This window comes from Nesoenas mayeri, assembly GCF_963082525.1.
Source record: "Nesoenas mayeri genome assembly, chromosome: 1".
Taxonomy (NCBI): Eukaryota; Metazoa; Chordata; class Aves; order Columbiformes; family Columbidae; genus Nesoenas; species Nesoenas mayeri.
In genome coordinates, this window is record NC_137541.1 from 21,627,000 (window position 1) to 21,640,277 (window position 13,278).

Consider the following 13,278-nt stretch of genomic DNA (forward strand, 5'->3'; position numbering starts at 1 on the left):
GTTAATTATGACTCAAAAAATATCTTTAGATCCCAAAAAAGAGAAAATTATGCATGAAAGCAGAGATATTAGGGTTAGAAAAGAACTCAAGATGCCATCTACAATAAATTTCTGCCTTAGGAAGAACAATCTTTATCAGAGACATATCCAAGAGATATTTGTTTAGCCTGTGTGGAGATCTCTATAGGGTCTGCAGGAAATCTATTCCAGTGCTCAGCATCATTTGTTATAGTGACTTTCCAGCTTATTCATGACCTCAGAAATTCTGGCCCACTAAACTCCTACAGTTGTGAAGGCACAATCAAGCATGTGATGTGTCCATATCACACCTGAGTCTACATGAATTTACTGGTTCTGTGATAATTCCTAGCCAAATACTTCAGAGCTGGTCTGGAACTTCCTCAACTTCCTCAGTGCTGTCCAGGGCATATTTTCTGTTCTGTGTTTTTAAGATGTCAAATAATTTCCTGGCCTTCAAAAAATGGCAAATTAGTGTTAACATAATCAGGGAAAAAAAAGGTTTTACAAAGACCAATATTTTCCTGAAAGTATGAAAACTACTATGAAAACACCTGTGTCAGAGTTGATATATAAAATCTAGGGATCTTTTGTGGGGATGATGGTAACAAAACACATAAACCTTCAACTGTGGGTTCCTGGTTTGAACAGCCTGGTAGCCACAGCACAGCATGTGGGAATTCATGGCTGCCAGAAATTAAGCTATTTTCAATCAAGGATAGGAGGAAACTCCATTCTTAGGTCCAAGTTCCCTACCTATCTGGGACTGAGGCCTAGTTTCTCAATACTGAGCCAAAAAGCCAGTGGAGAATCCAAAGCTATCCTCAGAAAGAAGTCTTTTAAAACCTCTTCTTGGTTCTTCTCATTTTTGATCATTCCTGGTTCTCTTCCATGCACAGACATTCTGGCAAGAAAGGAAGTATGGGACAGTATAAACACACATGACAAAGTAATAGGTACAGCATTGCCAGCTCCAGCAAATGTACAAATTAAGCTAATCCCAGACCTTACTGCAACAATTCTTATTGCAAGAATTCTTGTTAAAGTTACTACCTCTCCTAGAAAAATTGTCCTGACCAAATTACAAGTAGCTGCAAAGCAGTCAGTCAGACAGCAATATTCTGCAGCTGTGGACAGCACCTATTCTGAAATCTCAATATTCACCCCTGAGCTCTGGGTCCAAATGGAGCTGAAGGGTATCTTTCTTCCTTAAGATCAGGGCTGAGAGATTTGTGAGATAAAATTCCCTGCCAATAATAAAGGTCAGCTGCTCCCATCTCCTGCTGAGCTTGCTTATATATCCTTTTTTTTTAGCATTTACCTCCAGCTACAGGTACTGATTGCACATACTTATGTTGCCCTCTGACAGTGGTGAAGCTTCTAGCACTGCTTTGCGTTTCAGCTTCAGGACACCTTCTCAGTTCCAGTTCCAACATCTGTTAATTTTGTGTCCCCAGCTTTCATGACTGTCTATAGTGCCTCTGCTCTTGCTGCTCCAGTGGCTTATCTCTTTCCACACCTTGTAACCTTTTTCCAGAGTTCTTGAGGAAGTGAGAAATGAGAAAGAAAGAAAAAAAAGCGCTATTGTTGCATTTTTGGCAGGTTCTGAATTGCAGAGCTTTCTCCATTTCTTTTTCTCCTGGAATAAGTGATGGTAGATGCTCTAATAATGAGGAACACTGGAGAGTTTTTAAGTCCTTGCTTGTACCTGCCACTGGCTGTTTTCTCAGGGAGTGAGGAAATGGGACGGCTCCCAACCAGCAGCAAAGGACAGAGTATGAAATATAGAAGTTTAAGTGTCTCGTGTCATTGCCAAGCTATTTTTTACCCTAAAAGCGCAAATGTGAAACACAGTCCAAGAGATAAATCACCTAAGCTTGCTAAACTGCAGCTCTCCTGACTGCCATCAGAGAAGGCAAGCAGTAGCAAAAGGAAGGCTTGTGAAAATGTGGGGCCACTGCTGAATGAGGTGGGTGGCCTGGTGACAGAGGATACAGAGGAGGCAGAGTTACTGAATGCTGCTTTTGATTCATCTTTACTGCTAAGGTCAGCCCTCAGGAATCTCAGACCCTGGAGGTAAGAGAGAAAGTCTGGAGAAACAAAGACTTTCCCTTGGCTGAGGATGATCAGGTCAGAGATCATTTAGGCAAACTGGACACTCACAAATACATAGGCCCCAATGAGATGCATCCACAAGTGCTGAGAGACCTGGTATGTGTTATTGCTAAGCCATTCTCTGTCATGTTTGAAATATCACGGAGACAGGTGAGGTACCTGAGGTCTGGAGGAAAGCCAATGTCACTCCAGTCTTCAGAAAGGGCAAGAAGGAAAGTACAGCCCAGTCAAACTCACCTCCTGGAAAGGTGATGGAACAGCTCATTCTAGATGTATCCTCTAAGTATGTGGAAGAAAATAATGTTATCAGGAGTAGTCAACATGGATTCACCAAGGGGAATTCATGCTTGACCAATCTGATAGACTTCTGTGACTGGCTGGGTAGACGAGGGGAGAGCAGTGGATGTTGTCTATCTTGAATTCAGCAAGGCTTTTGACACTGTCTCACATAACATCTTCATAGGTGCAGTCAGGAAGTGTGGGTTGGATGAGTAGACAGTGAGATGGATCATGAACTGGCTGGATGGCAGAGCTCAGAGGGCTGTGATCAGTGGCACAGTTTAGTTGGAGGCCTGTAGTTAGTGGTGTCCACCAGGAGTCTGTATTGAGTCCAGCCTTGTTCAAACTATTCATCAATGACCTAAATTAATGGACAGCATGCACCCTCAGCAGCTTTGCTGGGAGGAGTGGCTGATTGTCCTGATTTTCTGACACACCAGAAGGCTGTGCTGCCATTCAGTGAGACCTGGACAGGCTGCAGAGTTGGGCAGAGAAGAACCCAATGAAGCTCAATGAAGGCAAGTGTAGTGTCCTGCACCTGGGGAGAAATAACCCCGGGCACCAGTACAAGTTAGGGGTTAACCTGCTGGAAAGCAGCACTGAAGAGAAAGACCTGAGAATCATGGTGGACAAGAAGTTAACCATGGTCATGTGTCCATGCGGCCAAGAAGGCAAACGGTATCCTGGGGTGCATTGAGTATGACCAGCAGGTCAAGGGAGGTTATCCTGCCACTCTACTCTGCCCTGATGAGGCCACATCTGCAGTACTGCGTCCAGTTCTGGTCTCCCTAGTTTAAGAAGGACAAGGAATTACTGGAGAGAGTCCAATTGAGAGCTACAAAGATGATTAGAGGCCTAGAGCATCTTTCTTATGAGGAAAGGCTGAGAAAGCTGGGTCTGTTTAGCCTGGAGAAGACTGAGAGGAGATCTTATCAATGCTTATAAATAACCCAAGGGTGGGTGTCAAGAGGATGTGGTCAGACTCTTTTAAGTGCTGCCCAGTGACAGGATAAGGGGTAATGGGCACAAATGGAAACACAGGAGGTTCCATCTGAATATGAGGAGAAAATTCTTTACTTTGAGGGTGCCAGAGCACTGGAACAGGCTGCCCAGAGAGGCTGTGGAGTCTTCTTCTCTGGAAATACTAAAAAAAGACCTGGACACATTCCTGTGCAACCTGCTCTAGGTGAACCTGCTTTAGCAGGATGGTTGGACTAGACGATCTCCAGAGGTCTCTTCCAACCCCAACCAGTCTGTGATTCTGTGATATCTAAGCAAATAATTTATATTACTCTAATACAGTGATTCAACGTGATTGAGCCCCTTAAGTATGACTTGTTTGACTAATGAGTACTTAACACTTAATTATAGTATTCAAAGCACTTAATTAAAACACATAATTAAGATACAGGAAGGTCAGCACTATTTTGTGCTCGTGAAAACTGACGAAAGGAAATTACTCGAATAGGGCCACACAAGTGAGTCAATGACAGGCAGGGATGCAAAACCCAGGCTTTCTACCCAGGGCATGCTGTCGTGGATTGTATTGCATCTCAGCAAATATTAGCAAAGGCTATGTTTTATATTTTTATGCATCTCCTCCAGTCATCAGGTATATCATTGCATACACAAAAAAGTCTGTGATAAATCATCTTCCTGTGTTTGGACTTCATGCTGTATCTCTCATTCTGAGGAAACCAGGTCTCCGATCAGTCTCTTAAGACACTTTCCACATCTAAAACTAGTTTTTCAATAAGATTTTAGAGAACGACTGAATCATGTCACCTGGATTATCATGTCCATCTTTTAGAGGCTTGAGATTTCTTTTAAAATAGAAATTGCTCACCTTAAGAATGAACACAGAATGTCGATTTATGTCAGCTGAGTTAGCAGCCTAAGGGCTGTATTATCTCACTGGTTTTGCAGTGGGTAGTATTCAGCCAGAATGGTCTGATCTGTGGCATAAACATCCAGTAAAGAAACACCACATAGTTTGACTATGAATAGCACGAACACGCAGCAGCTATATCAAGAATCTGCTGCCAATAACCTTTATAATTGGAGGGAAATCCCAGATTCAGTTTAGGGTTTCCTTCTTTACCCATGGACTTTGGAAGCATCACTACATTTAATGGCAGACAATACAAATACTATTTCATAATTTTCTGGAGATTTTTTTTTTTAATGTAGGTCTCTTGATTTTTACCAGCTGTTGAATCAAATTTAGTGTAAGCCTGTTGCTTTGTGTACAGCCTGCAAACAATGTGGATTGTAAAATGAGTCGTGCACAAACCCAATTTCAATTGCAGGCTGGGATTCCCCAATGTTTTACAGGGGAACTTGGTTGATAATTATGTTTGCTGTTGGGTGAGGCATGGAGACCAATCCATTGTATTTAACCTTTCAATACCAGAATATCACGCAAGCTCTAAAGCCAAGCCATTAAAATAAGGAAGGAGAAATCAATCGTAAGACATAAAATCTTGGTTGTTCCTTTGCCATTGCTGAACCCACAACTGTATATTTAAGTCTTCACATAATACTTGTATAAACATCCAAAGTCCTTTTGTTTTTTCTTTTACTGTACTGGACAGAAGTGCAGCTTGTGCTATAGTAATGAAACCTGGATATTGCCTTATACAGGGCAATGCTAGGATGTCTTGCTGAATACTCATGGTAAACTAAGAATGATCCATAAAGTTGTAAGAAGATCCAAAATCTAAACAGTTCAGTGTAAGGGTTTTTAGGTCCCATACCTGAAAACAGTTATGCCACTATTTCCCTCTGAAGTACAACCAGTGCTTTACTCAGATCAGGATTGGCAAGAAGGTCAAAATTGCTTGCAAATATTCAAGGGACACCTTAAATTGTAGTCTGCTGGTCAAACTCAACAGTTATAGTTATTAAACCTACTCAAAACCTTTCGAGAACACAGATATTTTGAAAAATGCAGAAAAATGCAAATTAATTGCTTTTCATTCCCCTATTGCTTTATGAAAAACCACACAGCCTCAGAGTTGACTCTGCAGAAGAGAAATCCACAAAAAAAAATATGGGAGAACTTTGTAAAGAAAAAAACCCCTTTAATACTCACTTGTAGCCATATCAGCTACAGAAAACTTCTTATAGTTTTAAAATTACAATATCTCATTATAACATTAAACATATTGCTTGAAAAAAAGCCATTGATTTGCTACTTTGTGATATGATGTGCTATAGGAGAAGGCAAGAACGCATACATTGCACATGAACAAAGTTAAATTGTAACCCCTGCTTAGTGCCCCTATGAAGACCGTTGAGTTATAAATTATGGAGAAGATAAACTGCTCGCTTTTAAAGTAACTGAGGTAGAAATGGGATTGAGGCCACAAATTGTGGGCAGTTACATAGAGACATTGAAGTTACTTCCAAAGGACAAGCAAGAAGCAATTTTCTCTAACAAGCTACTCATGAGACTCTAAAGTTCATGTAGCTAAAATGCTTTGCACTAGACTGAAAATGCTACGCTGGCAGTAATTTGTCCCATTGAGACCATTATTGCTCCTAATGAGAAAATATTTTTGTCCTAAAAAGCCATTAATGCATTCAAGATTCTACTGAATACAACTAGGAGAAACATTACACAGAGAACATGAACTGAATCCTATCTTGGACATCACAAATGATTGATTGATTCATTATATTGGAAGCAATGTATTTCCCCTGTAAATTAAAAAAACTAATAATAAAATCCACACCTTTCTCAGTTGTTCAACCTTCAGTATCGGAAAAGTTGTAAGAAATTCTTGAATGCAAATAAAGGGCTCCAGCCTACCACCCACCAAACCTCGGGGCTGTGTCTATATCTCAGGCATCCTGTGAATCAGTGTTCCTAACATGCACACCTAACATATGACAGAGAAACATGCCCCTTAAGGTCCCCAGAGGTAAATCCTATCCCTTAGACTGAATCTCATCAGAAAATGTTGCTATTGTTTTTTTACATGCTGAGTCTGATAGTCATACACTATTTGGAGGAATAAATTAGAAAAGAAAATCATTTCTATTTTGAACTCTCATTGCAGCAGACCAAGGAGCATAAATTATTTTAAATGCATGTGGTTTTGCATTAATAAACATAAGCAAATAAAACTTCTTGAAAAGTGCTCAGATATGTCTAGAGATTAATATCTTATGACTATATCTTCTTATTCTAAAAGCATCATCTAAATTGATAGAGACTACAGAAATTTAATACAGGAACATAAAACAAGTTTAAATATAGAAGGGTATTTTTTCCCTCAATCTAGTATTTTATAAGCATCTTTATTCCTGATATTTTATAGGATTCACACATAAAATATAGAATAAATTGCAGTAACATGTACTAACTTAATATCTTAGTAGTACCACAACATTTAGATAATCTTTACTATGTCTCATTGCCTGTCCTAAACACTGACATCTTCAAGCAGAAGCCTGTACAGACAGCCAAATTCTTTTATAGCATCAATTCCACTTCTCCACAGCAAGTACAGAGTTATCATCCTCTAATAAGACTGGAAGTCAGATTCTCTATTATTTTATCCTTTTTTAATTTATCTTTCAATTTACTCCAATTTTTACAGTTTCAGGATGCCAACAGAAGCAGAACATCTCCATACTGCCCCTTTGTGGGCATATTTGAAACATACAAAACTCAAAGCTTTTAAAGAGATGGTTTGGTTCACACTCCACATTTATGCACATACATAAGTCATTAAATTTAATACTGCAGTTACATTCGTCCCACAAAATGAAAAACAGAGTTCACTCTTTCTCACACTTCATTCATTTGCTCACAGGAAAGTCAATGTTTCATATTTTCCTAATATAATTAGCAATTTCTGAAACCTCTCAGTCCTCCCTCCCTCATCTCTTTGGCACCACTGCTGTTGTAAAAACTGACTCTCCAAAGTGATTAGTATGAACTAAATAATTTTTTTCAAATACAAAAGACAAATAAAAAAGGGTACTAACAACAGCAGCTGGAAATAGTGCAAGATACATTTCCTTACTCCCTCACTAACAGTCATGTTTGCCACTTTGGATACTTAATTCAGAATGACAGGAATACAAAGTGAATGTTCAGGACAGAATAAATATTTTTCCATTTTTGCTTTCTTGCATTTCTTCCAATTATTTTCACAACATACAACTACTATATTAGTAGAGAGCAAATAGAAACAAGTAAGAGATTACCTGAGAACATGAAAGTCCACATTCTTCAATCCTGGGAATAATCTGACAATCAGAATTCCAAAAAAGAATTATTAGAAGAATCTGACCATGAATACTTATCATCCTAAATTAGGGGGAAAAAAACAAAAACAAAACAAAAAAAAAAAAAGGCAAAACCTCAGAAGAAACCTTCTACTCTGACAATTTTCTCTCTCATGCCAAAACTTTAATATGAATTTTAGTCCCTCCCACAGCACCTCTGAGCTCCTCCCTCTAAAACTTTCCAAAGACAGGAAATTACTAGTTGTGGGAAATATAAAGCATGTTCAACTCATTTATTATGTTCTATAGTGAAAAATGGGAAACGTGAATTTCTGACAATCACAGTAAAAGCCTTTTCCTCCTGGTTTTCATCATGTCAGCTTTAGAACAGTTTTAGCAAACTTCTTTTCCATAAATTTTATGTATAAGTGGGATCTTTTTTTCTAGCTCAATGTACCAAGCAGGTTCACTGGAATCCAAATACATTCTTGTGTCTACTTACTTTTCTGTTTTTCTAATGCACTGAATAAAAATAAAAACAGCTTTGCTCAGGTGGGAGTATTGGAAGACTGCTTTCTTGGTTTTCATCAGCAGGAAAAACAGATTATTTTACCCTAGAAATCTATGCCTTGAACTTTTTTCACCTATTATTTTATTGTATCAGTGGGAGCCTCTTGTTCCATAACCCGTCTCCAGCTCCCTCGTGAAGTATGGATGCTTTGCCACAGAAACTGAACACCAGCCGCTCTGAAAGCGGAGCACAAGTCAGTCACAACTCCCCGATACCTGTTGGCAGAACAAAATGCTCAGGAGAGCCTTTCTGGGTGCCACCTAGTATAGTCCCACTACCCCTCACAAGGAACAAGTATTCCCAAAACACACTCTGTGGTTCATATGGAGGCTGCATGTGGTGTTTTGCCCTTGGTGGAACAGGGAGTTATTCCTCCATGTAGAGGGCTTGCTCACAACTAAGAGAAGCATCTTTCAGTAGGACAGTGTCAGAACCCACTTGCAAAACCTTTGACATGAGTTAAAGTAAGAAATACACAATTAACACCATCTGCCAGGATCTGGCTTTACCAATCTTTTTTTCTATAAACAGGTAATGTCTGCCAATGTACCTACTATAATTGTATTTTAGATATTTTCATGTGGGTGCACTTTGTCACATTTCCAACAAGACTGTATTTTTGGAAGCCAGAGAGCAGTATCAATCACAGTACTGAACAAATCGTTATTTAATTATTTTGGTTTAAAAAATAACAAATTTTGTCATCTATACATAGTAATACACCAGAACAAAGATCTGCCCGTCCACTCCCCTGTGCCAAACAGGTTCAGTAATGGATGCTTAAGAAAAATAAGAAAGAAGTTTAAATACACTACTTCCATGGATTATTTTAACCTATATGTTGCCAAATTCTAATGATGTGGATTTTAAGAATTTCCTGAACCAAAAGCCACATGCACATCACTGCTTTTAATAGCAGCTTCTGTATCTTTTTTACATGAATTTGTACAACAACTCTTTGCATCTATTTATCCTTTTGATTTTCAAAACTTCTCATGGCAATGAGTTAGACAATGAAACTATGTGTATTTGCTTTGTTTTGATTTTCAAACTGCTTCCAAACATTTCAGCTGGGTTCCCCCCTTGTTCTTACTTTAGAAAAAATAGAGAATATTCATTCTCATCTCACCTTTGCCAAAACAGTTACAATTTTACTGATTTCTAGCATATCTCACCTATTCTTTCTAAGATCAAGAGTACATCTCTTCATTTTTGCCATACCCTTTTGTAAAATAGGTGGTCCCACACACAATATTCAGCAGTGAACAGATCAATATCATTTAAGTAACAGCATAGTGATGTTGACAGAATCATCAGAAGCATGAAAACCCTCTACCAAAAAGCAATTTTGACTTGCCTTAGTGTATCTTTTACCAGTATGTCTACTGCTGGCAAGGCAGTTCAGCACACAACAGAGGCAGTGGGTTTGCATCTTCATTTCCACTGCAGTTTATGGGACCCTATAAAATCCTGTTTGATCACTGTTTCAGATATTAGTCTTATTCTTTTGAATTATTTGTTTTAAACTTAGATCTGAGACAATTCTTCCAACTCACCCTTCAGTAGGTTCCCTCGTAATGAACTCTACTATAAACAGGTACTGCAAGCAAGCACTTAATTTTTTTACTGTGCCATTAAAATTCCTTGAGAAAAAGGTGTCATTTCATATCTCCACTAGTCAGCTCCATAGATGTTTTCAGAGGCTTCCTTCTCATCTTTGGTTAAAAAAGGATGGTATTAAGCTTTCTTAAAAATATTGCATTGGGAAGTGCAAAAAGATGTTTTCTTACAGGTAGAGATCTTACATATGTACTGCCCTGAGTTCCCCCTATATTACTTTTAGAACAGCTCCTTGTCACTGGAAAGGCTCTACCCTTTCAATTGTTGCTTTTAATTTCCTTTTGGAGACCTATTCATTCTATATATTTCCTTTTTTACTTATACACCAGCATAACACAATTTTTTGGACATTGAACTCATGCCACTATTGAAGAGCAGCTTTTTGAGTGGCTGCTTGGAAAGGCACCAAGCGTTCTTGCTCTTCCTATGGGGTCTGTGACCACTTGCTCCAAGCAACAGTCATTTTTAGTGTTCACAAATTTAGTTTCTGCATCAAGCCCTGAGGTAACACTCCTCCAGTTTCCACAGAAATTACCGATGTCACTCACTTATTCTCTCTTACTGTTTCTGGTATTTCTTAGCACACATCTGTCCCCTTCTAAATACAGTGGTTATCAGCACTGTTCTAGCAGTATAGCATTGCTATGTGGGAACAGAGTCCAGACAGTCTCTGTAAAAACATTTATTAAGTTCAGCAGGCAACAACCTTATTGTTATTTAGTTTATTTGACAGTAAGCTTTTTTAAAATTATGTCTAAACTAGCACAAACTACTTTACCACTCCTACATAGTTTGTATCCTGGAATTACAGTGTTCATCCATTGTTTTTATTACATCAGGTTACAGAACCCCCACTAGGCAAACATTCCCACTAAAAGCTGGGCAGTATAATAGATCCATACCATGTTTTTTTGAAAAGTGTCTGTTACGTAGGAGCATCTATGAATGTGAAATTTATATGGGCACTAGCCCTTCAAGGCTCTCTGCTCAAATGGGTCTCTGATTCCTTACAATTATTCTTTAAAATAATTTATTGATAACAGATTCCTTATATTCCTTGTCACTCACTACACCTTACCTACATTTTAATCAACATTTGTCTTGTGTTTGAAGTTTTTACTACTTCATCCCTGAAGAACAGATGACAGCAAAGTATATACTGTCCTGCTTCTACTGATGTTCCCTCCATCTTAAGAATAAACACTCAAAAAATACCTTCAACAGGAAGTGCCTCCTTATGCACTTTAGTAATACAGACACTTTGAGCCCTAAAGCTTTACGAGAGCACTAGTCAAGGTTATAGAAAAACCAAATTCTAAACATTTCTCAGTCCAAGAAGGTTTGAGTCCAAATTTTGCACATTTCAGGACAGTAGCCTGGCTACTCAGGGTTTTTTTTTTAATAAAATGGAGAGGTAGACCCTAGAGAACAGCACAAAATCTGGTATTTCCCATTCTCCATCTTCTCTTGGGTCAAGCCTGATCTCTGGACCACCAGCCCAGGTCCCTTTTTCATTGCTCTCTGGCTTCACAAATTTTGCATGCTTGGCTACACACTTGGCCCATTTCAAATGCAATCGCTAATATATTTCCACCATTGAAATAAAGGTTAGGACAGGTGTATCACCAGACATACCTGAGCAGCCAGATATGGATTTTGTGGCTTGTTGCGTAGGAGTTTAGGCACAGAACTCCACACAGATTTCCTTTGTTGAGATGAACATGTCAGTGCCTAGGCAGGAAGGCATGTTCCAGTCACATCCATCCTGGAGAAGTCCCGGTCTACTTTGGAGCACAACAGCCACATTCACACTACATTTTGCAAGAGTATCCTGTGGTACAGCATTACATACTTTCAAGTCCCACCAACACAGGCGCACATATATCATTATTATTATTATTACAGCTGTCTTGAGACGAAGGGCCATGGCCAGCACAGTCCCATGGCTCCTCTTTTAACTTAGCGTGCAGTCGTACTGCCTGCACCAGGCAGCAGACATCTTGCCTCAGGGCCACTCACACCAACCACAGGACAGCTGAGTGTTTATAACTTAGCAGCTTCTTGTCATGTTGGGCAAGCTCTGGAGCGGCGCCGTGTGTGGTGCTCCTGTCATCACAATGACATATTCGCAGTGATTCACAGCTACTCAGGAGCTGCACTTTTCCAGGAGTACATCTCCTGTCCAGAGCAAGCCTGCGCGGGCACCAGCAGGGCACTGAGTCCCACAGAGCCACAGCACAAGTTGGTGGCACAGGAGCTGCCCAAGGGTTCCTGTATCCAGCATGAATTCCCTCAGTGGAGTGCACTGACCTGAGCAGATGCATTGATTTGGTATCAGCATGGTAAATTGCCTGGTATCAGCTGTTTTATGGTCACTAATACACTCTGTGGAAACACAGTGTTTAACATAGTGCAATCAGAATCATTCTCAAAGATGATGAGCATGGGGTTTCTGTGTCTAATTACTTCGGTTTTAGTTTCTTCTGTTGTCCTAGTTGCTCTGCTTCCTTCAGGACACTTGTTTTACTATTAAAACTGCATTCAGTTTATGTTTTTCCTTTATGTTTTTTCTGAATCTTCCATTTTTGAGGAAAGGATAACGTAAGGGTATACTGAAGGTGAGAGCAGCTGCTTGATAGGTAGACATAGTTTTGGCAATGGCAAACCTGGACTTAGTAGCTGGTAAGAAGGGGAAAATAAGTGGAACGTGAGGATTTGGGAAATTTGAGAAAAGCCAAAACTCAGTAAAGAATGTGCAGGGAAAGGGGATCAGAGAGGAACAAAGTGGGAATAGACAGAAAGGAATATTCTCTTACAGGCACGAGTGACTTCAGTGTCCCATTTTAAACTGAAGCTGTTACAGCAATAAAACATTTCTTAGGCTTTAAAGCAATTTCCAGAATGAGCTCTCCTTGACAAGAATGAAATGCTATATCCTCCACACCTGTTTCCAGAGAAACAAAAACATTTTCTGCATCATTGCATTTTTCTTTTTTTTTTCTTCCCCCCCCTCCTTTTTTTTTTTGACTTTTGAGAACAACCTTTTCTGTATTTTCTTGTACCTGCGTACATAATTTTTCTATGACTGGGGCTGAGGGAAATTTGGTTGGGCTGGTGTTGTTGTCAGTCACCCATGGTTTAAAGTCCTGCCCAAGAATAAAATCCGATACATTTGACGCAAAACTGGTTTTCCTGAGTTCAAAAATGTCCTGAGCCGTCTTAAAGGTATAGCAAACCTTTCTGGTTTAAAAATGAGATTTGAGCTACAATAGGAATTTGGGACCTTTACCATGCTTTCCTAATACTTCTTCCCTCATGACTACAGTTACACTGTAACTATTAGGTTATAATTATAAGTGTATAATGTGTAAGATGCTGCCACAACAACAAATTCAAATTGCAACCATTTTGGTTACATCAGTGGAAAAACAAAC

The 13,278-nt window shown here is 39.3% G+C and overlaps 1 protein-coding gene across 1 annotated transcript in view; it reads right to left on the bottom strand.

Annotated features, from left to right (window-relative positions):
- IL17REL (interleukin 17 receptor E like) overlaps positions 1-8,011 on the bottom strand; it is a gene marked incomplete at its 3' end in the record, with an annotated part of 45,071 nt that extends 37,060 nt beyond the window's left edge. The window contains exon 1 of the mRNA XM_080363956.1: positions 7,633-8,011. Coding sequence (XP_080220082.1) covers positions 7,633-7,734 — 102 coding nt within the window. The 5' untranslated portion in view covers positions 7,735-8,011. The remainder of the gene's footprint in view (positions 1-7,632) is intronic.
- Between the last annotated feature and the right edge of the window lie 5,267 nt (positions 8,012-13,278).